This window comes from Aspergillus versicolor (assembly GCF_001890125.1).
Source record: "Aspergillus versicolor CBS 583.65 unplaced genomic scaffold ASPVEscaffold_6, whole genome shotgun sequence".
Taxonomy (NCBI): domain Eukaryota; kingdom Fungi; phylum Ascomycota; class Eurotiomycetes; order Eurotiales; family Aspergillaceae; genus Aspergillus; species Aspergillus versicolor.
In genome coordinates this window covers 1345123-1372467 of record NW_024467529.1, presented here as the reverse complement: position 1 = coordinate 1372467, position 27345 = coordinate 1345123, and the positions used below count along the sequence as shown (strand labels likewise).

Genomic DNA, 27345 nt, shown 5'->3' with positions numbered 1-27345 from the left:
GAGTTGAGATTTCTCTCGCGGGATGGTCCCGCACGCGCATTCGGAAATGCTCCCAACAACACCCCCTTTAGATACTTTGCTACGAGTTTACTATTGATTAGAGTATTGGATATTCTGTAATTGGAATTCGCATTCATAACTGTGTTCAGAGAGCCCTTGGGTATTTGACAGCCATCACATATTAAAAAATAGACAGTAGACAGAGCGAATGTATATGGTGGGAAGTAGACCGAATTGCCCACAAAACCAACAACACATCAATAATATTACAAGTTAACAGGAACGAGAATCCGAACCTTTACCTCTTTTGAACGCCCAGGACGCCAATGTGAAGCATGCCATGCTAGCTTTGGTTCGATCAAAAGCTGCGATAAGAAAGAATGGGTGGAAAAAGCGAATGCGATACAAATTAGCGACCGTGAAGCCTGCTCCCGGTCGTGCGGTCATCCGAAGTGAATTAAAAAGGAAAATGGAATATGACCATAATAAAACCTGGTCAATAGCGAGAGTGCGAAGAGTCATGGAATCATCACGAGTGTGACTAAAGGTGGGAAGAAATCACAAAAACTCATCAATGCTTCTCATAATTAGTCGCTCGTGGCCCTGTGGAGGGGACCGGGGATCCGCGACTGGAACTTGGTTTGGTTGCCCATCTTCAAGAATACCTGACAATGGGCGAGGCCGAGCCACTGCTAAGAATCCCGTTGTACGAGGCGAGAACAGGGCAGCAGAAGGATCCTCGGTGTTCTTCATAAAAGCATTTCTGGACGCGGCCTTCGAGGAGTCACCGTCGGTCTCTCTCTGGGTGGATCGGCCTTCGTTATCCGTATTGAAGAAACTTTGGCGTAAAGCTAGAGGACGCGGTGAAATACTCCGCTTGTGTGAGAGCGATTTAGGAAACCCCAAGCTGTTGGCCGAAACAGGTGTTGTGCGGTTGGTTGATGGCACAGATAGCGAAGCGGAGCTCAGTGAACCCTGGGATAGCGGATTAGACGAAGTTGGTTCCGTATCAGTGCTAGCTGGACCCCTTGACACGTCCGTCTGGGACGACGACGGCGGAAGAGCCCCAGAAAGCGGCGTCGGTGGTGCAGACCCTCTGCACGACCAATCTCCCGAGGATGGCCGGGAACCACGTATTAAACGGGAACGGAAATCCGTCAACTGATAGATTAAGCTCATGTTCGGTGAAACCCAACGACTGCGTTCCTTAACAGTCTCATACATCGAGTTGAAATCCAAGTGCGGGTTTTTGTACAGCCCGTAGGCGATTACCAGGGAAGCGGATCGACTTGCACCGAGCTGGCAGTGAATGAGGACCTTCTTCCCCTGGGAGATCCGGGAATCGATCAGCTCACATAGCGGATATAGATCATCGAGAATCTCAGAATTGTGATCCCAGCCTACATGCACATATTCCGGTCCGGTCCGTTCATTGCGTGGTGTAGCGGGTGATGACTCGTCACTAGGGAGGTATTCAAAAGCCGATTTAAAAGATATATCTGAAAGCGCCGTGAAGGGCGTTGAACAAGACTGGCGCCTGGGATCGGCGTTTCCACCGCGTAAAACACTCATCACGGTTTGCGAATTGTCGCCCGATTTGCTGAACGGATTCACTACTTCCTTGGCCACGTTCACAACAACGTCGAACCGCGAAGCTTCATCCGCAGTCGGCTCCAGGTACAGAAAAACACCCGAATCGTAGATTTGGACCGGACCGTTTGGATAGCCACGCTCACTGCGACGTGCAGACTCTCTCGATTGCGGCGCGTCATCTTCTTCTACCAGTTCGTGCAAAACCGTTTCTGAGATAGACTCCTCGCCAGCAACGGAAGGAACCGGAGATAAATGATCTTCGGATGGGGCGGATGTTCGTCGATAGCCGTGCTGCGTGCTTGGTCGTGGTAGTTGCATGCCGCCTTTCGGGCCGAATGACGGAGAGAACACAGAGGTCAGCGAAGGCGATGACTCGGTGTGTCGCAATGATAGCCGGCCGTGAGGGGTTGGTGGGACCACCTCAGGAATGTTACTGGAGAAGGATCGATCGAACTTGGGGGTTTGAATGGTCAAGCCAGCGGGTTTTCGTCTTATTCCCTTTGGTGGGATATTGATTGGCGAGGGTGGGGCAGACAGGTGATGTTTGGAGTTTGTCTCGACAACGGAGGCAGTAGAGATCGAGGGCCTTGAGGAGCTCAGCGGTGGCGGCATCCTCAGCGAGAGGTTCTTTAGGTTTCTGTCCCGCCTGCCCGGGGAATCGGGTCGTTTTTGTGTCGTTGAAGAGTCCGATGTCATCTTGGACAAATTGTTTTGGGCTGTTGATAACGCTTGGTTCTCAATATTGCGCGACGGGGCCATAAATTTCGAGTATGAGAGCGGCATCGAGGTTGGCGACTCCGGGGACGAATTTGGAGAGGTATCTGAGGTAATAGGGGAATCGAATGTCGAAGCCGTAGTTGTGGGGGACGAATCGGCTGACCCAGACGTCACGGAGGAAATGCTCTCACGGTGTTGGAAAGGAAGGGGCCGTCGCAGGTTGTTGCCAGCAGCATTCGCCGGAAACCTATACGGATGTATCTTTGATGGTTCCTCTTTTTCTAAGGATATAGGCGAGTCCCCGCCAAACACCGACATAAACGATGGGAATGAATCCGGCAGCGACGGTGGGCTGGTTTGAACGGGCATGGTGAGATCAGGCTGTGAAGTGCGCCTGCGTTTGAAAGAAGACGATCTTCCGGATCCGCCGCTATTATAGGGCGGTATAACGACGGATAGTGGCGGTGTTGTATCCGCTGGGCTGTGCCTGTGAGCAGACCCGGGAAAACTGGAAAGTGTAGTAGTGCTTGCTACCAGCGCAAACGACCTTTTGGACAGAGGATAATCAGTTTCCATGTTTCAGTTTATGATGGCGGTTAATATGAGGAATCGGCCGGAAGAAAAAGAAGTAGAGCTGCAAGGAGAGTGAAACCAGGCCGGCGATCGACACGGTTCAGAAGAGCAATCACAACAAAAAGCTATTGGACTGAGAAACAATAGGTAGGAAAAGCTCTTGCTTCACAGCTGTCGAAGACACACGGGGGCATATAGGAGCGACGAAACCAGCACGATCGAATAATAGGCTTCTACCAAGGCCACATACCAAGAAATGTCACCAAAGAGCGGGCTCGCTATTGGGAACTGTCAGCGAGAAAACAGTACAAAGGAACGTGGTGGAGGTTCCTGCAAGGCGCAAGGACGCTGCGGAGTCAAAGGAGCGATGTCAAAAAAGACGAAAAAGAATAGAGTAAGGTGACGGAATAATGAGGAGAACAATAACAAAGTGTTCTTGCTCAAGAAGTGATAAACACAGGTGATATTGAAGGGAAGAATTGCCGCCCGGTGCTTCGTTGTGGGCAGTCGTTCCCTGGGGATGAAGAAAGGAACTGCCCAAGTAATGATGTCGGGTCCTTTCAGTCAACCTCGAGGGAAATGCAGGAAGATGGTCTTAGAACGACTGCCCACAGCAGGTAGGAAGCGAGGAAGGCAGGTTGAAGGTGAGAAGCCCACGGCGAGCGAGGCAATGCAGTGGGAGGAGAGGAAGAGGACTGGCAAGGCGAGGGAGAGACGGAGAAAGCGATGCAGGCCAGAGGATGAAGGGAAAAGGCAGGTCGCGAGTCAAAAAGACAGACACCAGGCCGTCATGCGTGAGAAGGAGAGAAGAGGGAAGAGGGCTTTGGGGAGAGGCAGATCAAGTGGAGGGACAGGAAGTGGCAGAGTGAGCGCCTGGAGAGCTGCACTGAAACTCGAATAATACCGATACATAAGCATTACTCTGATACAGTGTGCTGGAAACGAACTTGAAGTCGCAGCAGACGGGAAGGGAAATGATGGGCAGTGGTGCTGGTGATTGGCTGTGGCCGCCCGCGTTTGCAAGGGAAGCCAATCTCCGGTACGAGCACGGTGGGGCAGCAGGGAAACAGGCCCCAGTCGACCAGATGCGAGCGGCCAATGAGACCACAGAGCCACAGAACCGCCGGACCAGAGCTCTAAATTTAGCCGCCCAGGTTGGTGCGAGAGGCTGGAAGCTGCAGATGGGCGCTAAATGCACGCAAATCACAGGCCAGCTGCTCCCAACAATGCGCGGGCGAGCCAGTCAAGATGGATGGACGGAGTTGGAGGAGCAAGTTTGGAGGCAACAGCTGGTAGGAGGGGAACTCTTCTTTTCATGGGCAGGAATTTGCAACGAACATCTGAAAGAGGGGGGTGGGTAACTATACAACGCAGGGGTGGAGCTGAATCGGGAAAGCCACAAGATCGCGAGTTCGCAATGTCCAGTTTCCAATCAGTTTGTGTGGGCATCAGAAATTGCATATCCCGATGCATGGAATGAAATTGCAACTCTCCCCTTGTCCGGCTCCTCTCTATTTCCAGTCCTCTCTGATACGTGTAACGGGGCAGGAGGGCATGTGCAGGGTCCGTAATCAAGATTCCAGAGACAAAATGATGGGCTGAAACCGGCAAATAACAATGTTGAACCTGGATGTTCTGCAGACGTACCTGGATAACAGTTCTTTTCCTCCTCCCTCTAAAAATGGGAACGGGTCCAAACCCAGCAGAGTGGTCCAGAAAGGGTTGTCGATTCTTTTGAGTTGTTGCAGTCTTCTGGAAGCAAGCAAAAAAGACAGTCGTTCAGTCCGATACGGCCGCAATACGAGATCCGCAGGGCTCTGTCACGATGGCCAGCGATCGCAATACCAGCACCAAACTTTCGACACCAGCCTTGAATGTTCCAAAGTTCCAAGAAGCCTTCGAGAAGCAATGCGGAAAATAACGGCTTCAACGCAAGCAATCTGAAAGCCTCAATGCTGACTCGAACTGGGACTCGCGAAATCCAATATCACCAAGATTGTGTCGCTGTTACCGGCGAGACAGGGACACAGCAACAAATTGTTTCAACAATGAGCTCTCGTGTACTTGACCCGCTCTGGTTGTGAGCACGGTTCCTTCTGAGGCGAGTGCTTGTGCGCAGCGTTTGAGGCTCGAGTCGAGGTATAACTCGGTCAAAATCAAACACAATTGGAAGGGAAGATACAGTTTAGAAATGAGAAAACAATGCAGCAGAGATAAGAAAGCAACAACCGCAATAAGAGCAACAGGAGCGAGAGATGACAAAAAAGACTTTGAGGTTCAATTGAAGTGATGGCTTTCTAGTCCGATCCACTGATTGTTTCTACGAGACAGTGGATGCAATTGCGACATCAAAGCAAACCTCCTCCTATCATTGCCGAGCTTGCAAAGGTGAAACACACAAGTCGACAGGAGATGACTGTGCCGATCTATCCCAGACAGTGACGCCCCTGGAAACCGCGCACTCTCCTGTTGCAGTGCCATGAGGAGGCAAATTTGGACGAACACTGCGGTGAGGGCCACCACCGATGAAACAGAGCTGCGCGCGCTAGTTCAAACGGACGAGGCGATGTGGACTTGGCTGAACCTGAAACACACCAGACTTGAACTATTTTATTGGCATCCCGCGCCTCAGTCCCCACGGTCACGTGTTCCGTGTCCATCCTGGGGATCTTCCTCGGTGTCGTCCACTCCCAAGTTTCACTGTGTGAATATCATGGCATCATAACTGACGCTGACAATTCTTGCCACTGGCTTTGACGCTGTTTGATTGTCGCCCTTTTGCAACGATCAAGCTCACTGGACCACCGGGGCTTCAACCCAACGCTTGAAGCCAACCCGCACCCGCGTCAGGCGAGCCGCGTGGGTAAATCCTTTAATAAGGATGGAAATAGCAACAGCTGCGTTCGACGACTGAAGCAGTGAAGAACCGGGCAACTTGGACCTCCAGTTCGGCCTCGCTGATGTTGGTGGGTCATATTTAATTGCAAAGTGCTCGGAGTCGAATTGCCTTGGTGTACCTGGCAGGGGGCCGTCTCGAGCGACTCATGAATCATTCGAGACATTTCATTTATCTCCTCAACGCTACAGTACTATCCATCCCATCTGCAGCAGACAAGAGGGGGTCTGGCCCTCGTTTATATGAAGCATTTCTCTGCTGGTTGGCTCTCGATCATGGACCTTCTCGTCTGCCTTGAGCTAAAAGCTTTGCGGCTGTTTCATTCGAACACTGGTTCGAAGCTTTGACACATTGTTCCTCAACCCATGCGGTGGTTTGATTTCACCATACATGAGTCAGTACCAGCCAAGTTTCGAATACCAGAACCGCTACCTCGCGTTTCTTGCTCCATACTGTGGAGGCCAACGGCTCCAGGTTAATGGAGATGTCGCACTCGTTATCAGTGATGACAAGGGAGCATTTCGTTCGCGTGATCTCAGCCGCTTCATTGTGGGTTTTGATATGAGGCAGAAACCCGGGACTGTCCTGATTATTCCTGGAGGATGAAACCTGTTGCCGTGGTCAACCGTCTTCGACGGTACTGACGATAAGATATTATTGGGGCCGTCTTGAAGTCGACGGCCCCAGACTGCGGGAAGTTTGAGACACTCGGGGAGGCACCGTGATGGATTCAGCAACGGTCGCAGCCTCAAACGGTTATTTAAATCCTGGGACTTGCTGGCTGCACTGCAGCACGCCTTTCCCCCTCTTGCCCCCAATCCTCGGACATTATCTTGCAGATTTCCCCAAAACCCAGGACCGATCAACAACGTCCCTGCGGACAGTTTGTGCGAGGATTGACGGTCACAGAGCTCTGCCTACTTGTCTTTAATATATACCGCAAAACAACCAAACCGTACGTATATCTGTCTCGCAGTAGTCTTTTTTTTTTTTTTTTTCCAGTGGAATGAGTACGTACTAGGTACTGGATGGGGTACTTGTCCCTGGCAGCGAAAGTATGGCTCGCTTGTCGGCACATGAACCGTGGAATCTGGTGCGCGATCCATGGTTCCCAACTGGGGCTTGTTATTGCTCTAGGAGCTGTCTATAAACATGACAGATAAAACCGGGTTTCGGCTTTGGCATTGGCTCGCTTTTCTGCATTGTTTCTTGCGTTTTCCTGGTTCTCGGGATGAAAGGTGATGCACAAAATTTCGGACCTTTGACTGTGTTCCCCAAAATTGAAACGAGACCATTTAACCTACCTGGACGCATGAAACAGGGGTTCTGGCGACACAGGAAACTTGCAGTAGACAAATAAATTCCTTAACTATCATATTCCTAACTTCCTCGGCTCCTTTAGCCTTACCTGTCAGCTAGATCTAGTGCGTTTATTCTCCGGCACATAAGGCCTAAACAGCACGAGGTCCACTATTATTGAGATCCCATATCCAACCTCCCAGCCACTCAGGGTATCCATAATAGTGGAAAAGGTCCTTCATTTGTTCTATTTCTGTAAAAAGGGCAAAAGTGTCACCTTGCGTTTTTTCTATGATTAGCAAATCAGATGGTGAGAAGTGCCGATATTTGTGATACGTGCGTACAGCGTGTAGACCATAGACGCGATCTTTCACTTCTGTATAGAATTTGCAGCCAATAGATCGAAATTTTCTCCAGACAAACCGATCTATCGGGATGACAATTCAATGCATCGCTTAGACTTTCCATAAACCTGGATGATCTCGACTGGATTGGACTGAGCATGCAGCATCGCTTGGATGCCTGACCAACTCTGCAGATGCTCCACGACGCAGGATCTGCTGGCACTCGAATGCCTTCGCCCATCGCTCCCACGCCAGCAACAAAGAAACAAGCGACGAGTTTCGGCCTGCCACGCCGGCGAAAGACCGTCTCGATCGTCCATCCAGACACCGATGCACCCGAAAGCGACGCGGCCGTCGAATCCGCCCATCTCTCGCGCTCCTCGACGATGGATGTTTACCCGCGACGAAGGCACCCGGCTGAGGTGCGCCAGATGGAACCACGCAGCCCAGCGATGGAGTCCCAATATTCCCCGCGAGAAGGGAATTTCCTTGTGAAAAGCAAATCATCTGGCCGTCTGCGGTCTGCTGCGATCGAACGAAGATTGACTATTTCGGGAGATCCCCGTGACACGGGGAAAGCTGGCGCGCTAACATTCGCCGGCACCACCACTTCAACGGCGCCATCACCGTCCGTCGTCGCCAGTCGTCCTCAGCCGATCTCTTCGCCTCTCTCCCCTTCGTCTCCATCGCCGTCGCGCCTTCACCATCCTCCGTCTCTGCCCAATATTCCCCGGCTCCCCCAAAGCCGCTTCAGTTTCGAGGTCCAATCCCCTCTCCGCAAGATCGCCCTGACCTCGCACCTCAAGTCTGCCAGCATCGACCACAGCACAGCAGCCCCGGACCCCGTTTCTTCACCCAAGCGCTCCTCTTTATATAACAAACACCGAAAATCCGTCCCAGAATTCCGTTCTTCCGACCTTGAAATACAGCCTGCTTCAGAATCTCTGCCAGATCCTGTTGTTGAGCCCGCCACAGCGCAGGAGTGTAGTTCTGCGCTCTCCTTGGACGCTGGCCCAACTGTTCGCGTTCTGAGTCCCAATGCAGCGAAGCGTCGCAAATCAACATTATACTCCCAACTGTCACCCCCGGATGTGAAGAGGAGAATGCCATCGTCCACTGCGACCTTCACTCAGGGGCGCTCGTATGCCGACGAGAATGGTACTCCCGCGAAAGGAATAGAGAGGTACAGCCAACGAGATGGCTTCCGATCCTCAATTGCCGATGAGTCTCGGTCTAAAAATGAAGACATTTTCTTGAACATTGCGAGGTCGGACTCAGGTCATCGCGAGTCCTTGGGTCGCTCTGATTTCAGACGGGTAAGTGAGCAAATTCTTGGTTCTGGGAGTTGATTAGACTTCTTCCCGAACTATTCAATTGAGTGGATGGTTTTGTGAGCTGACCAGAGATTGTGTTCTTCGTTTTTTTGTAGTCGCGACTGAGGATGTCCGGTAATGGATTTCGCTCTTCCATCTCTCGCGTCAGTAGTGACCTGACACCGTCGCCCGAACAATTATCTCGCTCAAATACCTTTGAAAGCCCCTTGCATCATAACTCGCAACAAAACGGTTCTCCTTCCACACGATACAGCTCTTTACCTTATTCGTATTCCGCCTCCGCCCACCCTCTGGATGAAACAGGCCGATCTCCGCAGACAAATTTTGCGTCTAGCTCGCGCTCAACGGTCGGGGTTCCTCGCAGTCGTCTAAGTCGCACCAGCCCTGAAAATGAATCCAACTCAGAGCGAAGATCCTCTCTTCATGATTCGCGCTCCTTCCGCCATTCTACACTCTCTAGTATTCGAGGCAGTCGACAGGTTTCGGGCTCTGAAGTCACCGAAAAGCCGCGCTATGACAACGATCGGGCCCGACAAGATGGAACTGAATCGACCCTCTCGACTACTGCGCCCTCTACCGTCTGGGATGAGCTGGAGGATCTCAAGTCGCGGATTAAGAAATTAGAGTTGACCGGGAAGCTCCCGCCCTCGTCTCAGGAAGCCATGCTCTCCTCCGCTTCCGGAGAGCGACCGCGCACAGCAACAACAACCGTAACGACTATGTCCTCCTCTCCACGCCACCGAAGAACAAGTTTCTCTGGTGAATCCGATACTATTACTGCTTCAAATTCAGTTCATCCACTTTTACAATCGGCCTTGGTCAAGGTGAGGAGCGTTCTCAACAAAGAGGTATACACGGCATTAGAGGCCACGGCAACGGATGCAATGTCCCTTTCACAACTTTTGGGAACTGGAAAAACCCCCTCTGGGAACGTTTCTATAGTCAATGGATACGGCTCTTCAGAGAGGCAATCCCGACGCAAAGCCGACAGTGTCTGTCGCAGTCTAACAGAACTGTGTCTTGCGCTATCGGATGAACAGCATGCCAACCAGCTGTCCTCTCCGGGAGAATCAACATTACGAATGTCTCAATCGAACAATACCGATGAAGGAACAATAACTCCAACAACGAACCCATACCGGAAGAGCTTGAGTCAAGAGCCGGATGAGATATCTAGGCGACAAAGCGGCGGTCCTCGTACAGCAAGTCGGCTTGAGTCTCGCCGCGCAAGTCTCGCGAACCATGGCGAGCAGTATTCATCGCCTGATAACTCTAACCAAAACCATAAGCTCGCGCAGTCACCGAAATCTCCAGCCACAGGAAGTCGGATGAGCCGATTGTCAATTTCTATGCGATCAAAGAGGTTGCAGGATGACGAGTCTTCTGAATATCGAAGCCCTCACAGCCGCACAATATCTAGAAGTATGACAGATATTGGGCAAGCCTCTTCAACACAAATCCCTTCACCACGACAGCAGAACTCTTTTGGATACCAAGGGTCACGGCCGATATCCGACTCTCAGCAGCCTTCTCAACCCCGCACCCCAACAACCTCACAGTCCGCCATACCTATGCGCCGAGGTTTGATGGCCCCGTCGACATACACACCGGCGATCCCTCGCGCGAATATACAAGCCGGGTCTCGTCGCTACGGTTTACCATCCGACGCTGAAGGTCCTGCGGATGACACGCCACTCTCACCGCGCCAGCAGACTCCCCAGACAAAAATAGTTGCGCCCTCGAGCAAGCTAGCCTCTAGCTACACGCCTATATCGCAAAATCGATTCAGAACAAACAGCCTAGGGGGTCGACGACTAGGCCTCAGGCCACGACCGACGTCAACAGCTGACACAAAACAATCCAAATCCTTCAACGACAGCATTGACTGACTGTCGATACCGTCATAAATTCACTTCTTCAATTCTTCCTTTCCGCTGGACCTCGGGAACACGACAATTCTCACTATTCAATAACACAGCGATATCATTTGGATACAATACAATTTTTCAGCCGGCGTTTCTCACACCTTGCGCTTTCGCAAACTAATGATTTTGCTTTTCTTCTCTTCGCGCCGGGATACATACATACATACATACACACATGCTTGCTTGTGAGACATACAACAACTATCTTTACGACGAGATCTGAGCAATGGCATTATTACCTGACCTGACCTGACCTAACTTGAATTAAATCGGATTTGAGCACGCATGCATGGCATAACTTGGATATGATACGTATTATACGAAGTTGATTCCGTTTGAGCGAAAACTGGCATGGCAATGGCATCACATCATCATATCATCTCTACCTAGGTGGCTTTCTTCAAAAGAAGATCACAACGTTATTGTTTTTTTTACCCTTTTTGAGTTGAATTTGTCTTCTTCCTGTTTTTCTATTATCTGTCTGTCTGTCTGTTTGTATGCTGCTTTGTTTATACGTGTTTTAGATGTTCTTCAGGTGTTTTGATCCCTGTTTACTTGTTTGCTTCGTTTTAACTAGGTACGAGGCACTCCTGAGCATGATCTTGAAGGTGTGGCTTTTTACTACGGAGTACATATGTACATATATTATCTTATTGATGCATTTATGTTTGCTTTTTTTTTTTCGCTCATCCATAGATTCATGATTAATTGATTTGTACGAATGAATTAATGCTGTCTTTCTCTCAAGTTTTCGGTCCTTGACGCTACTATACGAATACGCGTGCTATGGGTGCGTACATGAATACCAGGTGGTTAAGTACTGCTTGGATTTTTTTTAAATCAACTTGCCCAATCTTTGCCCGGCATGCTTGGTTTATCGTAAGGGTTGGATGGGGTTTTAAGTATCCTTGTGGCGCTCTCAAGCTTAATTGTTTGGTCAAGGAAATATATATATATACATATATACATCAGAATACCGTAGACATGAGTCCCGTAGTCCAAATCGGAAATTATTGCGATCAGTTGACAAGTATGATCTCGAGAATGCTCAACTAGTAGTGTTGCAACCTGATTTTAATCCTGCATCATCGAAATACACAAACACTACAGGTATACTATAATAGAGAAGAGTTGGCGAAGATAGGTTATAATCATTGGTTTTGGATACTGGCGGCCGTCTGCCTGTCGAATCCCACGTAACTTGTTCGACATGCTTCTTCCAGTCTTCCCTCCCTAGCTTCTTTTGTGTCCACTGATGTTCTTCGTATCACTATACATGATAAAAGGCTCCCGCTAGAAGTGATAATTCAAGGAAAATCGGATGAAAAGTTGGCACTGGCTCCATGGGGCGGTCGTAGTGCAAACATTTTAAGAGATATAGATGTGCCACATTGGAGGAAAAGGGAAATGTGGGGTAGACGGAATAAAGATATTGAAGTCAGGTTCGTCAATTTGGAATCATGATTGTTTCAGGAGATGGAGATAACAGGTGAACAAGGGAAAAGGACAGATTCTGATAGGGAGAAAACAGGTGATCGGAGTAAGATGATGATAAGGGAGGGCCAAAGGCAGCGGACAAGTCAAGCATCCCCTTGTTTTGAAAGAGGCTAGAGTAACTGAGGAGATACTCTGATAAAGATTTGCATCATGTTGACATCTTGTCTGTCCCACCAGTTCAAGTCCAATTTAATGGAGCAGATCGGATAGCTGTGGAACTTTCTTACATGATGCAAATTCCCCGGCACATACTTGATTCTGGTAGACCAGAGAAACTGCACAATAGAAGACATATTAAAGAGGAAACATAGGGAGGTTAACAGGCAGAGTTATTAGGAAAGGAGGAAATTGAAGCGACTCTGGTATTTTTGATAACGAAGAAAGAGTCTTTTGTGAATGGCGTAATCGGTCGATCGTGGACATTCGTTCAAGTCAACAAGCAAATCATTCCTGTAGCTGACTGCGGCGGGTCTTTTCAGCCTCAAGGTTCTCATAGAGAAGATAGAGCGCCTTCTCGTTAGCTTGAGCGCTTCCCATGATGGTGAACATGCGTTCTCCAGTTTCGTCATGGGGTGCTTTGGCAATCGAGATACGGGCTCCAGAACTCCGACGGATCTCAGTAATCTTGGTTCCACCCCTGCCGATGATGCATCCAACCATATCAGCTGGAATGCTGATGTTCTGCGTCTGAATCTCCTCGCCATCCTCGGTGACGAGGGGGTAACCACGGCTTCCAGCATCAGAGTTCGACCGTCTACCATATCCGCCGGACTGGTCACTAAAATCAGCGCCGTTACCAGTACGGTTGTACGGCCGGCTGTTGTAGTTGTCGCCATTGCCTCCGTTATGCTGGATCGAACCACTGCCGACCGATGAGCGGACAGCGGGGTTGTACAGAATCGTGCCGGTTCCACGTTGCCAGTCATCGATAAGGCACTTCCCGATCTCCCAGATGGCCTTTTCGATTCCTTCTGGGGTGCCCTGCACTTCAACAATGCGCTCGGTAGATTGAGGAAGCATCTCCTTCTGTGCCACCATACGTACACCTGAAGCGTCCTGGATGTGCTTGATTTTCAATCCCTGTCGCCCAATGATAGTACCCATTTGGTTGTGCGAAATCAACAGTCGAATAGCTAACCTCGGTAAGTACACGCTCAAAAACAAAGTCCGGAAAATCTAGGTTTCAAATAGAACTTACGATGGGTGCCATTGTTGGAGACGATTCCTCCCATGCCCATCTGCGGGGCGCCTTCCAGCAACCCCTTGGCGACGAGTGCATAGGCCCTAGCGGTGCCGTTCAAGGCACCGGTCACAGTCAAAACGCGATCATGAACGCCGGGAACTACCTTGCTGACGCCAGCTTTGACACCGGTCTCATCACGCAAATCGGCGACGTTCTTACCCGCCTTGCCGATGATGACGCCAGCTTCCTTGGACGAAACAATGGCGCGAAGAGTAAGCATGGACTGCGCATACTCTTCTTCGGTCTTGGGTATGATTTCCAAGTCGCCATCGTCGCCGACGTTGACATCGGTCATCGTCTCGTCCGCGATGGGGGTATCGTGAATCTCGGTCGAGTCCATGGTTTCGAGTCGGAAAGATAGTGAATAGAAGGACAAGTCGAGAAGCAGACAATCGTGCTGTACTGAAAGGTTAGCGAGGGATCAGGGTACACGAGTATGCTGACTGTATGCTTGTTTCGCGAGCATCAAATGGAAATGGCGTTCGAGAACTCAGTCCCACTATTATGCCTACCAAAAAGACTTCCGAAAAAAGGGCAGCGAACAAGCGAGACTTACAGGTTGAGTCGAAGAGATAGTAGATCAGGGAGAATTATGAAGAGATTAGACAGAGAACGAGTTCGCGGTCGAGAAATCTGCGAGGATGGGGGGCGAATCCAGAGGGGTTTCGGCGGGCGGGGGAAGGTGGAGGTTGAGAAGAATGGCAAGGGACAAAAAGAGAAGAGGATTTTAGAGGAGGGGGTAGAAGAGAGAGGTTGAAGGGAGGAGGAGAGAGAAGGAAGAAGGGGAAATACACGGGGAAAGAGATGAAGAGGATGTGGATGTGGAGGTGTTTTGGCGATGGGGAGGAGAGGAGCGAGAAGGTGGAGGAAGAAACGAGGGAGGAAGAGAGTTCGATTTGGTTGGCTTTTGTTGCGCAGGGCGGGAGGGACGAAAGGCGGAGGAGCACAACTCCCACTGCTGGTTGCAATGCTCCCTTACTGTCCACGATGGACTTGTCCTGTCATTTGTCACAGGTGTGTTCTGGATATTTGATTTCTGGATAATTCTTTGGCTCAAGTAGTTTGCTAGCCTGCAGACTCCATCTTAGCCTGAACTATAGAGTGCAGACAGTTTACTGTTACCATAGCCTGGCCCTAAGTAGGTGTAGTCTAACAGGTCCATCATGAAGAGCCCAGCCCAATAAATCTATCTACGCGGCAGGACAATAACATCATTATGCGCATTATTTTATTGTGAAAGGTTTGACTTTTGATGTGCATACTAATGTAATGTTGCTATGTCTGCATGAATAGTCCATTCATCCCAGGGTAAGAATTTGAAATTTATCAATCCTGCCTTCAGTTTGCCATAGTGATGAATCGGTAGTGAAATTGGAATCCATAGTATTAGTCTATAATAACAAGCCACATCTATCACCTGAGATTGAATGCAAAAGACACGGATGAATAGACATTGAAGTCTCGAAGATCTGGACCTCGAGCGGGTAGGAGTGCCTGGATACCTCAGGCAGGTACATTGGTGCACGTTTGCAGCGTTTGTTTATTTAGCCACAGGTCGTGGCTGGGCACCCACAAGAGGCGGCAGCCAGAAGGCCACCTGGAGATTGCTAGACGGAACTTGAAAGTCGGAGCCAACTTAAGCTGTTGTTGTCTGTCCGGGCCGGTCACCTTTGCAGCAATTCCTTCTGGTTCCTTCTCCTCCGTTTCCCACGGGATAATGAGGACCTGATTACCTCTCACACATTCCCTGTTACGCACCGAACTACGAATTCCAACTCCTGAGTCCGCATCAATTGGGTTTCCCCCTCGTTGACCCTGACGCCTCCCCGCAAGCACCTTACTTTCAAGACAGAGAGCAAGGTAGAGAGGATTCTCTCTGCTGCGATCGCTGCGAGCCAGCACTATGAGTTACATGAAAAAGGATGAGGACGCCGACCAGACTATGATCAAGCTGGATCGGACGTCTGTTTTCCAAGATGGTGAGACACCGCTCCCCAGCCGGAGCTGTAGCAAGGCCTGGAGACCCTTTTACTGACGGACTTCTTCCTCTACGATAGCACGGCTTTTTAATACATCACCGATATCCCCTCGACAATGCCGCACCCTCCTGACCAAGATCGCCGTCCTCGTCTTTACCGGCGAGCAGTTCCCGACAAACGAAGCGACCACTCTTTTCTTCGGTATCTCGAAGTTGTTTCAGAACAAGGATCCCTCGTTACGGCAGATGGTATATCTCATTCTGAAGGAGCTTGCAAACACGGCCGAAGATGTCATCATGTCTACGAGTATTATTATGAAGGATACCGCCGTTGGAAGTGATGTCCTGTATCGAGCCAATGCCATCCGGGCTCTATGCCGCATTATCGATGTGAGTCTCTTGAAGCCACTAATTAACATTTCTGACGTCTGGACAGGCTACTACCGTGCAAGGCATTGAACGATTGATCAAAACCGCCATCGTTGACAAGACCCCTTCGGTATCCTCCGCGGCCCTCGTTTCCTCATATCACCTCCTCCCAATTGCGCGTGACGTGGTCCGAAGATGGCAAAGTGAGACGCAGGAAGCGGCTTCATCGTCAAAACAATCGACCGGTTTCCTTGGATTTGGTGGGAGCAACCAGACTCACGCCATCTCGCAGTCGAATTTCATGACCCAGTATCATGCAATTGGGCTCCTATACCAGATGCGCTCTCATGACCGTATGGCTCTTGTCAAGATGGTCCAACAGTATGGCGCTGCAGGGGTCGTGAAGAGTCCCGCCGCACTTGTTCTTCTCGTGCGCCTGGCCGCGAAATTGGCCGAGGAAGATACCGGGTTAAGAAAGCCTATGATGCAGATGCTTGATGGATGGCTCCGGCACAAGCACGAGATGGTAAACTTCGAGGCCGCGAAGGCGATCTGCGACATCAGAGATGTCAGTGACGCGGAGGCTTCACAGGCTGTGCATGTTCTTCAGCTGTTCCTCTCTTCGCCTCGTGCTATCACCAAGTTTGCAGCGATCCGCATCCTTCACCGATTTGCGTCATTCAAACCCCATGTGGTGAACGTTTGTAATCCAGACATCGAGTCATTGATCTCGAATACCAATCGCTCTATTGCCACTTTCGCTATTACCACCCTTCTGAAGACCGGCAATGAAACTAGCGTTGACCGTCTGATGAAGCAGATTTCCGGTTTCATGGCCGAGATCACGGATGAGTTCAAGATCACCATTGTTGAGGCCATCCGAACCCTTTGCTTGAAGTTCCCAAGTAAGCAGGCCGGCATGCTTTCATTCCTCAGCGGCATCCTGCGGGATGAGGGTGGCTATGAATTCAAGCGGAGCGTTGTTGAGAGCATGTTCGACCTCATCAAGTTTGTTCCTGATAGCAAGGAAGAAGGTATGTGGTTCTCCCTATATTGTCTTTTTTTTTACATGCTAACCTATACCAGCCCTCGCCCACCTTTGTGAATTTATCGAGGACTGCGAGTTCACCAAACTGTCCGTTAGAGTTCTGCATCTCCTGGGTGTTGAGGGTCCGAAGACGTCGCAGCCCACAAAGTACATTCGATACATCTACAACCGAGTGGTTCTCGAAAATGCCATTGTCCGTGCTTCTGCTGTCACAGCTCTTGCCAAGTTTGGTGTTGGCCAGAAGGATCCTGAGGTGAAGTCTAGCGTTTCTGTTCTCCTAACGCGCTGCCTTGACGATACCGATGACGAGGTCCGTGACCGTGCTGCTCTTAACCTCCGGTTGATGGCCGAAGAGGATGAAATGGCCGATATTTTCATTAAAAACGGTAAGCTCCTTATATTTGTCACCTATTTTCAACCGCTTTTATTGTTTATTTCTTCCTTTACTTACGGAACTAGAATCGATGTACTCGCTTTCGACCTTCGAGCACCAGCTTGTTATGTATGTGACATCTGGCGACAAAGAAACTTTTGCTGCGGCGTTCGATGTGTCTACGATCCCCGTCGTTTCCCAGGAACAAGCGTTGGCTGAAGAGCGGACCAAGAAGCTTACGAGTGCTACGCCGACACTCAAGGCTCCCTCAACTGGCCCCCCCAAGGGTGCCAAGGCAAATGGTGTTGCCGAGGCTGCCACCGCAGCGGCTACTCAGAAGTATGCAGAGCAGCTTATGCAAATCCCCGAGCTCAAGGCATACGGAGCATTACTCAAGTCTTCTGTTCCCGTCGAACTCAGCGAGAGCGAGACAGAGTATGTTGTTACTGCTGTGAAGCACATTTTCAAGGAGCATATTGTTTTGCAGTACGATATCAAAAACACCCTTCCGGACACTGTTTTGGAAGATGTTACTGTGGTTGCAACGCCATCAGAAGAGGATGTCCTCGAGGAAGAGTTCATTGTTCCTGCGCCCAAACTGAATGCCAACGAGCCCGGTGTCGTATATGTCACATTTAAGAAACTTGAGGGTGAACAGAGCGTCCCTGTCGTGTCATTTACAAACAACCTCAAGTTCACCAGCAAAGAAATCGACCCTACGACCGGGGATCCAGAAGACAGTGGATACGAGGATGAATACCAAGTCAATGATCTCGAACTAGCAGGCAGCGACTATGTGATCCCCACATTTGCTGGCAGCTTCGACCACGTCTGGGAGCAGACAGGTGCCAATGGCGAGGAAGTCAGCGAGACTCTCCAGCTCAGCAATCTGAAGGGAATTACAGGTACGTGACACAAAAAAAAAAAAAAAAAAAAAATCTATACTAACTAAGCTACAGATGCAACCGAGCAATTAATTTCCGCACTCTCCCTCCAACCCCTCGAGGGAACCGACGTCGCCCTCAGCAACAGCACGCATACCCTGAAATTATTCGGAAAGACAGTGTTAGGAGGCCGAGTCGCCGCCCTCATCAAGATGGCATACTCTAGCAAGACCGGAGTGACGACCAAACTCACAGTGCGTGCCGAAGAAGAGGGCGTGGCGGCTGCTGTGATTGCTTCTTTGGCATGAGCCGGTTGCATTGTGTAACTTGTGATTTTGCGGAAGGTATATTCAGGCGGCGACGAGTCTTGCATAATGAAATCAGACCTGTTTTCAATTTTTCTTTTACCCTTTTTACACTTTCGCCCTCTAATGCAGGTGTTGAGTTAGATGCGATGAATGATTTGTGTAGGCGTCTAAACCCATTGATTTTCCCCTTTTCCTTTCCTTTCACTTTCCGCACGCTCCTGTGTCCTACTCTGATGATTGCATTTTGGCAAATAAAATATTATTTCTTTCCGTCATGTCCCTTTTTTGCTTCTGTTAACGGCCGGGCGTAGCGCCCAGTTGTACACCATATATCCACATGTGCCCATGTTGTCATAGTAATATCGCTATATATGCTGCTACGTATTGAATGTTGAACCGTAGGATTTAGCAGGTTGTTTATATGCTTGCTGTATCACTGCCATTTCTAGATAAGATCACGGCTTTCTCAAGTACGGTTAGCTCTAGTGCTCATCAAGTTAGATCAAGCTAGGTCAGCACAATCCCCTTCCCTCTCTGGATTTTTGTTGTTTCTATTCTCGTATCTCGTAAGTTCATGGATGAAGGCAAGGAACAAAACATATACACGCTGAACCAAAATATATGCATCAAAACCCTGCGGTCGGGCAATAACATGCAACATGCAACCAAGACCCATCCTAACACCAGGCTAGGAACATTGTGGGCCCATTCCCACTCTGCGCGGGAAGTTATTGTTTCCACCAGAGGTCAAATGCTCCCCACGGCGCTCATATATAATAAACGCCAGGCGGGCCTGGAAGTGACTTGGCAGTTTCTGCGCGATTGAGCAAGAAATCATCAACCACGTCATCATTCAATAGACCATCATCGGAAACAAATACTTCGGCAAAGCCCACGGCGTATACTTTTGGAAGACCGAATTCGAGGGCTTTTGTTAAGCCCTCCGTAGCGAAGTACATTGTTGGGTCTATATTAGGATAACCAAATTCAAGTATTTCCAAAGTGGGAATACCGATATGGCAAAGCAAATCGAGAAACGTGTGGTCTACCATATCACCAGGAATGCTGAGAAATGATAGGGCTGGTATTAAAGCCAGTATAGAGGTGATTGATTCCGGACTTAAACGCCGGTTCAAACCGGATATAGTAAGACGTCTCAGGCTGCGGCTAAGGTCTGGACTGCACATAAGACTGCTAAGGTTTGGGAGTGAAAGATCAGAGCAGTTTTTGAGGGTAAGGGTTGTAAGGGACGTTGGCCAGCGGAATGACCGGATGGAATCGGCGGAGAAGTAGCCGCTGAACTGCATACGGCGAAGGTGAGGTGGCCATGGGATTCCGCATGAGTCGGAATCCGTGATAGAGGTAGATTGGGGGAGCCGAAGGGTTTGGAGGTTGGAGAGGTTACTTAAACTCCTCTTCAGATCACTAAAGGGAATGGATGTGGCGACGAGAGAAAGGTCTAGGTAACGGAGTTTAGAGCATTTTGCAATTGCCGGAAGGCTGTTCACCGCAAAAGAAATCCTAGGAGCAAGGAAAATCTCCAGATTCTCCTTCACCCGGCCGAGAAGCCTTGCAGTCAGGCTAGGAGAGCTGTGATGGACAAGTGAGCTCAGATCAAGCTTGCGGACCAGGGCTCCGAGATTCCATTTGCTCTTCCGCACTCCAATCGGGGGACTAATTGTATTTGCGAATTTCGTGAAACTTGGGCCAGAATCTATCCGTGGTTTTTCCCAGAGAAGAGCAACTGCGCAGGTGTACCACTGCCGCGAGACCAGAGAGCAGGCGTGGAGTGTTTTCTGGCGGGCAAACTCATCGGCGGCGACCTCGTTCAAAATCTGAACGACGATTTCCGTGGGGAGATGGATAGGCGGTGCAGAGGTCATTGCGGGAGAGTGGCGGAGGAGCTTCCATTATAATCCGTTCAGATGGGGTTGTTGTTCGGTGTGAGGAGGAAAAAGGAAGATTGAAATAGGTGTGGGGATGATATCATTTGGTCTTCCAATGCGGCGTTGCTCCGATGACTCGCCGTTTCCCTCCTGATAACTCCAACCTCCCCATTCTCTTGCTCTCAAGACCACGACTCCCTTCCCTCCTTTCTTCTCTTACCTGCTCCCTTTTTCAACCACTCTTTTTGCTTTCATAAACTAGACATGCGTCCCCAGGGCCTCTGGCGGTCCCTGGGATTGGCCCAACGCTCTTATAGCCGCGCCTTTATCCCCGCCGGTCCAGGGCGCCGAAGTATTCGGAATCTCAGCTCTGCACCGCGAGTACCGGATTTTGCATTTGCTTTCGAGTAAGTTGGGTGATACAGTGTAGTCAATTCATCCCTATTGTTAGTTTTGGCTTGACTAATGCATTTTACAGCATCGATGGCGTCCTCCTCCGATCTTCGAAGCCCATACCCGGAGCCGCCGAATCACTGTCGCTCCTTAAGAAAGAGGGAATACCATTTATCCTTTTGACAAACGGAGGTGGAAAACATGAAACAGAGCGCGTTGCTGAAATCAGCGAGAAGCTTCAGATTCCATTGGATGCAGATGTGATTGTTCAGAGCCATTCGCCTTTTGCTGAGATGGTACGCGGGACGGAGACGCAACCCCCCTTGGAGAATAAGCGCGTGCTGGTAGTTGGCGGAGATGGAAACGGCTGTCGTCAGGTAGCAGAGAGGTATGGGTTCAGGGATGTTGTAACGCCTGGGGACATCTTCATGGCCAATCCATCAATCTGGCCCTTCTCCAAAGGATTCAGCGACTACTACAAGACCTTTACGAAACCCCTGTCCCATAAGGGAGAACCAACCGATCCGATTAAGGGCCTCAAGATTGATGCCATTCTCGTCTTTAATGATCCGAGAGACTGGGCGCTGGACGCCCATGTCATCGTCGACCTTCTGCTCTCGTCACAGGGAATCTTAGGGACACTATCGGAGAAGAATGGCCTCACCAACCTCCCGAACCGCGGATATCAGCAGGATGGCCAGCCGCCTCTTTATTTTTCGAATCCCGATCTCTGGTGGGCCGCAGCCTATAGCCTCCCGCGTTTGGGCCAGGGCGGCTTTCGCGAGGCACTGGAAGGCACATGGAGTGCAATTACCGGTGGGCCCAGTAAGGGCGTTGAGCTACAAAAGACAGTCATTGGCAAGCCTTCGCAAGGGACATATGAATTCGCAGAAAACCAGCTCTTGCGGAATCGCGCCAGGGCATTTGGCTTGGAAACAGCGAAACCTTTGCGAAATGTTTACATGGTTGGAGACAACCCAGAATCAGATATCCGCGGAGCTAACTCATACCGGAGTGCGCATGATAGCAAGTGGCACTCTATTCTTGTGCGAACTGGAGTATATCTTGGTGGCGAACCTGCATGGGCTCCAAAAACTATTGCCGACAACGTCCAAAAGGCCGTTGAATGGGGCTTGCAACACTCAGGCTGGCAGGCCCGGTAGATTCAGGTTGTCTGTGACCATACTGCATGTCGTGTATAATCTTGACCAGTTTTTCAGCCTTCTGCATGTATACAGAAGATGGCACGTCGCAGACTGCCGAGGTAATTCAAATACTTATATTTTAACTTCCAACATTCTGGAGCGTCAATGTTTTAATGCTTATACTATGGCCATGGCGTAATGTCGTTTATATTCGCTCTGTAAATGGGTGATAACCATATATAGATACAAGCTGCCTCAGGCCATATTGTCACGTGAAAGCCCCTCATAGGGCTTAGGGCTTGGTCCGCCCGGCGGGGTGATCTGAAGAGCTGTTACGTTGAGTCAACGAGAAGTTGAAGCGCCGAGGAAGTGACTCAAAGTTCCAACATTCTTGATATTTCGCCATATTTCCCGGGCCATCTACTGCTTTATTAACCCTTCCGAAGCAATCATGGCGGATTCCGAATTGCCCACTCGCCCCAAGGAAACCCCCGCTGCGGAGGGTGCTGAAGGCGCCGAGGGCGGAGACGGCAAGCTGAGCAAGAGCGCGCTGAAGAAGCTTGCAAAAGATAAGGCAAAAGCAGAGAAGGCTGCGCAGCGAGCTGCCCAAGACCAGGCCCAGGCTGCGGCAGCTGAGGCCAACGACACCGCAAAGCATCTATACGGCGCCATTCCCGAGTCCGAAGACGTCCTTCCTAGCACGCAACTCTCCCAGATTGGCGACGAACATTACGAGCAGGAGATCACAGTGGTCGCCCGTGTGGATAATGCCCGCGTTCAGAGTGCCAAGTTGGCATTCTTGATGCTCCGACAGCAGGGTCTGAAGCTGCAGGCTGTCATTGCTGCGGCGGAGCCCATCTCACGACAGATGATAAAATACACTGGTGGGCTCAATGTCAACTCCATTGTTCAGGTTACTGGTGTTGTCAAGAAACCCGGTGTTCCCATTGCTTCTGCGACTTTGAGCAACCATGAAGTTCACATCCGCAAGGTTTACATGATTGCCGAAGCATCCCAGCAGCTTCCCATGCAGGTTAAGGATGCGGAGCGACCACTTCCGGAGGCTACTGAGGAGGGTTTCCAGGTTGACGCTGACGGTGCCCCTATCGTCACTCTTAAGACCCGTCTTGACAACCGTGTTCTCGACCTTCAAACAGCGACCAGCCAGGCTATTACCTGGATTTCTAGCGGTGTTGCAGAGCTTTTCGCGGAGTACATGATCAAGAGCGGCTCTCGATGGATCTCTACACCGAAGCTTGTGGGTGCTGCTACAGAAGGTGGCAGCGGTGTTTTTGAGGTCAAATACTTCAAGAGAAACGCATATCTGGCGCAAAGCCCTCAGCTGTACAAGCAGATGTGCATTGCTGGAGACATGGAGAATGTCTTCGAGATTGCACCTGTGTTCCGTGCCGAAGATAGCAACACTCATCGCCACCTGACTGAGGTATGTCCATTCCTAGGACCATGACTCCCTCCGACGAAGCTGACCATAATCTACTTTTAGTTCACGGGTCTCGATTTCGAGAAGACTTTCCGTTCCCACTATCACGAAGTTTTGGAATTTGCTGAGGACCTTCTCGTTTTCATTCTCTCTGGTTTGAAGGAGCGATACAGTGACAAGATCGCCATCATCCAAAAGTCTTATCCCAAGGCAGGCGACTTTAAACTCCCCAAGGACGGCAAGGCCCTGCGTCTGAACTACATGGACGGTGTGGCGCTTCTGAAGGAGGCGGGTGTGGATGTTTCAGAGCAGGAGCGTTTTGAGAATGACTTCTCCACGGCTATGGAGAAGCAACTGGGCCAAATCATTCGCGACAAGTACGACACCGATTTCTATGTGCTGGACAAATTCCCCATGGCTGTTCGTCCCTTCTATACGAAGTCTTGCCCGCAGGACTCCAAATTCTCTAACTCATATGACTTCTTTATGCGCGGTGAAGAAATCATGTCGGGAGCTCAACGTATCCACGACGTGAAGGAGCTGGAGGCCTCTATGATCGCAAAGGGCGTCGACCCCAACCACGAGGGTTTCGAGGACTATTTGGCTGCTTTCCGCCAGGGCTGTCCTCCCCACGCTGGTGGTGGACTCGGCCTGAACCGTATCGTCATGTTCTTCCTCGGACTGCCAAATGTCCGGTTGGCGACTCTCTTCCCTCGTGACCCTCAGCGTCTGCGCCCTTAAGCGATGACTCCAGATATTTTAGAAAGAGGATAAACAGAGTAATGAATATTCAACGATTCACTGTATAAACCTTTAAACGAGAAAATGTCATTATAGGTCCATATTTGCAAATGAATTTTCACTATTAAGAGTATCCAAGTATTTAAGGGTATTAAATTTGCATGTATGTAGGTTGTCAGTCGAGACCGTTAAGTCCAGAAGAGATCTGCGGGTGGGAAGCTAGTCCGAATAAAGCTTCCAAAAGCTCCCTCCAGCTGACATCACGGACTGCGCAACTCTTTCAACCCACCACAATACATTCTTATTTCCAACCCTAGCATGCCACAAAAACGAAATTTCCCCAGCTCGGGCCCTGGATCCTCACCAAATACCAAGCGTGTCCGATCCTCGTACGCAGAAGATGATCAAGACGACGACGAGACACAATACTCAGTGACCCCGTATGAGCGGCCTCGCAACCACCCCGTGTTCGGACAGAAAAGCGCCTTTCCGGGCCTCGATACCGTCGGTGGAGATGAGCTCTTTTATGGACCGGCAGATGATGGATTAGAGTATTTAAGAATGGTCCGGTAAGCACTTTCCTTTTACTACTACCTACTTTACTTTGTTGAGTTGGGGTTTTTTGTTGTGACGTGCTTGCTAAGTTTGCATTCTGGGTTGGTCTAGCTTGCGACTGGAGCGAGGTTTGTCTTTCCCATCTTTCTCGTTTCCCCTCATGTGCATCAGCATTTTCTGGATGAGTCGAATGTTTTTGTTGGTTCTAAGCTGACTTAGAATTTTTGGATTTTAGTTCTGAAGCCAACTCCCTACCTACCCTTTTCAACGCACCCGTCGCGATGGAACCGTTGGCAGAAACAACTGAGGTGACGAAAATAGCAACGGAAGAACAAGATGAAGCTCTTCAAGAGGAAATTGTAAAGGAGGAAACTACAACTGCGAAGCGCATCCCAGTAGGATTTTATTCCGATGGCGTTTACATCAGCCGGACGACAACAAACCCGATTGTCGATGAGACATTCTCGGAAGCGCAAGCTAGCTATTACAACCTCCTACACCACCGGTTCCTTCTCCTACGATCGATTCTAAAATGCACGCCGCCGTCCGAAGCCATCTCCGCGCTTGACGACAAGCACCCCATCAGCTTCCCCCGGTCATCGAAAAATGCCCAGAAGGAGTGGAGGCGCTTGCTGCTTCAGGTTGACCCTCAAACAGTGCAACTGGCATGCATGGATATGGATAGTGTCCTGGGAGTACTGGTGATCGTGGCGCGACTTATGTCAGAGAATGTGCGCAATGGGGATGCGATACTAGTTCGACGCATTGGGGCCTGGGCTTGGGGACTTTTAGGGAAATGTCGAGATGCTGGACAGCTTGGGGCTCGGGATATTGGTGATATTCGGGAGCTGGGGAAACGGGCTGTGAGGATCTTGCAGAAGATTCGCGAGGAGCAGGACGTCCAAAACGGGGAGGAAGAGGAGGACGGTTACGAGTCTGGCGTTGATGATGATCGGGGTGAGCATGATCTGACAAACGAGAATGTGGATGAACCTATAAATACTGTCATGTCGGACCCCGATCAACCAGATACGGAGAAGGGAACTGGCGCGGAGGAACTGGAGCAGGCAAAAGCACGGCTCGAAGCGCGGATCGCAACGACTAGTGTCGAACCAATACCCCAAGAAGACAAGGAAATTGAAGCTGAATTCGAGGACGAAGGTATCGATATTGACGTGGAGACACAGACTCGTGCAATGTTGGATATGGTCATCACGATAATTGGAGAACACTATGGGCAGCGCGATTTGTTAGAGGCACGGGAATTATGGAGCGAGGGAGGACCAAGGTTTATCTAAATATTTGACTGTCCATAATTTTTTAATTTCTTCACTGAGAACACAGAGAAATAATATACTCCGCATCTCCCACCCAGACCATTCTGTGCTGCGTCATTGTTTTGTCCAGATCCGGTTTAGTCTGGTGACTGGAGCTGCCTTATGCCTTATCGCCCATGACTCCAACTCCAACTTCCGCATCATCCTCTCCCGGTATTTCTTATCCATGGAGCTCCCCCGAGCTTCCAATACATTATACCTCTCGCCATGGCCCCCGCACTCGAAATATCAATCCCAACAACTACAACCTCAACCACTTCTCCTCCCCACACAATCTATAATATAACCCTCCGCCTCCCGCTTCGCTCTTTCGCGATCTCAAAGCGTTATTCCGACTTCACTGCCTTCCACGCCAACCTAACGTCTCAAACAAATAGCGCACCCCCTGATCCCCTTCCTGCCAAATCCTGGTTTTCAAACACAGTATCTAACACCGACCTCCGTGAATCCCGACGCCAGGGTCTCGAGTCCTACCTCCGCGCCATCAACGAAGCATCTGACCCCCGATGGCGCAACTCCCCCGCCTGGCGCGCATTCCTAAATCTACCCAGCCTAGGTACCAGTAACACCAAGAACAATGACAGCACCACTGCTTCATCCACTCGTCTCCACGCTGCAGCAACAGGTCCCGGCGGAACAGGAGGAGAACCGATCACAGACCCAACATTATGGCTCGACTGCTACCGGGATCTGAAATCGCATCTGCACGATGTAAGACTCCATCTTACGAGACGGGACCAGGAGACGACACCGCAGAGGCAGCATGAGAGTTCGGCGCGGGCGAAGAGCTCTCTTGTGCGTGCGGGGTCGCTGATTTCGGCTCTAGAGGACGGATTGAAGAGAATATCCAAGAGCAGCACGAATGGAAATGGCAATGGGCGTCACGGTCTTGCCTCTTCTAGTTCACTTGGCGAAGGCGAGATCCGCCGGCGGAAGGACCTTCTTATCAATGCTCGGAAGGAGAAAGATGGGCTCGAAGATTTATTGAATGCCATGGCGGCGAAGAGCAGGGTGGATAATGCCGTTGCGTCGATCAAGGATAAAGAGGCGCTTGTTGGGAGTGCTAGTGCCGCGGGGAGGAAACCCGCAAAGTCCGGGAGGGTTCTTGGAAAAGAGACGGAGCGGACTCGCGAGTTGGATAACCAAGGCGTCTTGCAACTACAGCAGGATATAATGCAGGATCAGGATATGAGCGTAGGAGAATTGATGAAAATCGTGCAGCGGCAGAAGGAGCTGGGGATTCAGATTAATGAAGAGTTGGAGGTGCAAAATGAGATGCTCAGGATGGTGGATGAAGATGCAACAAGGTATGTATTACTTGCTGCCTTATCTATAGAATTGCGTGCTAACTTATCTTTAGGCTTGAACAGAAGGTCAACGTTGGAAAGAAGAGACTGGGGAAGATCTCATAGCCCATTCAGTATATGTTTAGCGGTACGCTGTACGCCCTCTTTATCACACCTTGT

At 50.2% G+C, this 27345-nt stretch overlaps 10 protein-coding genes across 10 annotated transcripts; 6 read left to right on the top strand and 4 right to left on the bottom strand.

Annotated features, from left to right (window-relative positions):
- Nucleotides 1-558: 558 nt before the first annotated feature.
- Nucleotides 559-2679, bottom strand: dspD (putative protein-tyrosine phosphatase; the record flags this gene model as incomplete). Its single annotated transcript, XM_040817635.1, has 1 exon — nt 559-2679. One exon carries the CDS (start codon nt 2677-2679, stop codon nt 559-561), a length of 2121 nt encoding a protein of 706 aa, XP_040669308.1.
- A 553-nt stretch (nt 2680-3232) lies between these two features.
- On the top strand, nt 3233-3862 carry ASPVEDRAFT_43013 (uncharacterized protein). Its single transcript, XM_040812734.1, has one exon. The coding sequence runs from the start codon at nt 3428-3430 to the stop codon at nt 3782-3784; it is 357 nt and encodes a 118-aa protein (XP_040669307.1). The 5' UTR covers nt 3233-3427; the 3' UTR covers nt 3785-3862.
- A 2214-nt stretch (nt 3863-6076) lies between these two features.
- ASPVEDRAFT_737559 (uncharacterized protein) lies at nt 6077-7209 on the bottom strand. Its single transcript, XM_040816219.1, has 2 exons — nt 6798-7209; nt 6077-6696 (listed from the first exon to the last, which is right to left on the bottom strand). Exons 1-2 carry the CDS (start codon nt 6855-6857, stop codon nt 6208-6210), a joined length of 549 nt encoding a protein of 182 aa, XP_040669306.1. The 5' UTR covers nt 6858-7209; the 3' UTR covers nt 6077-6207.
- A 176-nt stretch (nt 7210-7385) lies between these two features.
- On the top strand, nt 7386-10645 carry ASPVEDRAFT_30059 (putative LPXTG-motif cell wall anchor domain protein; the record flags this gene model as incomplete). The annotated part of the gene is made up of 3 exons (XM_040810310.1): nt 7386-7388; nt 7617-8738; nt 8852-10645. 3 exons carry the CDS (start codon nt 7386-7388, stop codon nt 10643-10645), a joined length of 2919 nt encoding a protein of 972 aa, XP_040669305.1.
- A 1977-nt stretch (nt 10646-12622) lies between these two features.
- On the bottom strand, nt 12623-13761 carry ASPVEDRAFT_53922 (KH domain-containing protein; the record flags this gene model as incomplete). The annotated part of the gene is made up of 2 exons (XM_040814860.1): nt 12623-13311; nt 13377-13761. The coding sequence occupies 2 exons, from the start codon at nt 13759-13761 to the stop codon at nt 12623-12625; spliced, it is 1074 nt and encodes a 357-aa protein (XP_040669304.1).
- A 1256-nt stretch (nt 13762-15017) lies between these two features.
- On the top strand, nt 15018-18859 carry ASPVEDRAFT_63204 (coatomer subunit gamma). Its single transcript, XM_040815664.1, has 6 exons — nt 15018-15400; nt 15479-15789; nt 15836-16802; nt 16855-17202; nt 17276-18094; nt 18149-18859. Exons 1-6 carry the CDS (start codon nt 15325-15327, stop codon nt 18379-18381), a joined length of 2754 nt encoding a protein of 917 aa, XP_040669303.1. The 5' UTR covers nt 15018-15324; the 3' UTR covers nt 18382-18859.
- Nucleotides 18860-19148: 289 nt separating this feature from the next.
- On the bottom strand, nt 19149-20264 carry ASPVEDRAFT_63203 (F-box domain protein; the record flags this gene model as incomplete). The annotated part of the gene is made up of 2 exons (XM_040815663.1): nt 19149-20031; nt 20140-20264. The coding sequence occupies 2 exons, from the start codon at nt 20262-20264 to the stop codon at nt 19149-19151; spliced, it is 1008 nt and encodes a 335-aa protein (XP_040669302.1).
- A 267-nt stretch (nt 20265-20531) lies between these two features.
- On the top strand, nt 20532-21823 carry ASPVEDRAFT_84987 (putative HAD superfamily hydrolase; the record flags this gene model as incomplete). The annotated part of the gene is made up of 2 exons (XM_040817634.1): nt 20532-20674; nt 20746-21823. 2 exons carry the CDS (start codon nt 20532-20534, stop codon nt 21821-21823), a joined length of 1221 nt encoding a protein of 406 aa, XP_040669301.1.
- Nucleotides 21824-22056: 233 nt separating this feature from the next.
- dps1 (putative aspartyl-tRNA synthetase Dps1) lies at nt 22057-24106 on the top strand. Its single transcript, XM_040812733.1, has 2 exons — nt 22057-23249; nt 23310-24106. The coding sequence occupies exons 1-2, from the start codon at nt 22257-22259 to the stop codon at nt 23985-23987; spliced, it is 1671 nt and encodes a 556-aa protein (XP_040669300.1). The 5' UTR covers nt 22057-22256; the 3' UTR covers nt 23988-24106.
- Nucleotides 24107-24249: 143 nt separating this feature from the next.
- ASPVEDRAFT_63200 (uncharacterized protein) lies at nt 24250-27291 on the top strand (the record flags this gene model as incomplete). The annotated part of the gene is made up of 4 exons (XM_040815662.1): nt 24250-24556; nt 24778-25830; nt 26062-27186; nt 27240-27291. Exons 1-4 carry the CDS (start codon nt 24306-24308, stop codon nt 27289-27291), a joined length of 2481 nt encoding a protein of 826 aa, XP_040669299.1. The 5' UTR covers nt 24250-24305.
- Nucleotides 27292-27345: the final 54 nt, after the last annotated feature.

Coding starts and splice junctions, on each gene's coding strand:
- ASPVEDRAFT_43013 (XM_040812734.1), top strand. CDS start 3,428: ATGATGTCGGGTCCTTTCAGTCAACCTCGAGGGAAATGCAGGAAGATG.
- ASPVEDRAFT_737559 (XM_040816219.1), bottom strand. CDS start 6,857: ATGTGCCGACAAGCGAGCCATACTTTCGCTGCCAGGGACAAGTACCCC. Junction 6,697..6,797: donor AGTACCCCATCCAGTACCTA/GTACGTACTCAT, acceptor AAAGACAAGTAG/GCAGAGCTCTGTGACCGTCA.
- ASPVEDRAFT_63204 (XM_040815664.1), top strand. CDS start 15,325: ATGAGTTACATGAAAAAGGATGAGGACGCCGACCAGACTATGATCAAG. Junction 15,401..15,478: donor GACGTCTGTTTTCCAAGATG/GTGAGACACCGC, acceptor CCTCTACGATAG/CACGGCTTTTTAATACATCA. Junction 17,203..17,275: donor CGATATTTTCATTAAAAACG/GTAAGCTCCTTA, acceptor TTACGGAACTAG/AATCGATGTACTCGCTTTCG.
- dps1 (XM_040812733.1), top strand. CDS start 22,257: ATGGCGGATTCCGAATTGCCCACTCGCCCCAAGGAAACCCCCGCTGCG. Junction 23,250..23,309: donor CTCATCGCCACCTGACTGAG/GTATGTCCATTC, acceptor ATCTACTTTTAG/TTCACGGGTCTCGATTTCGA.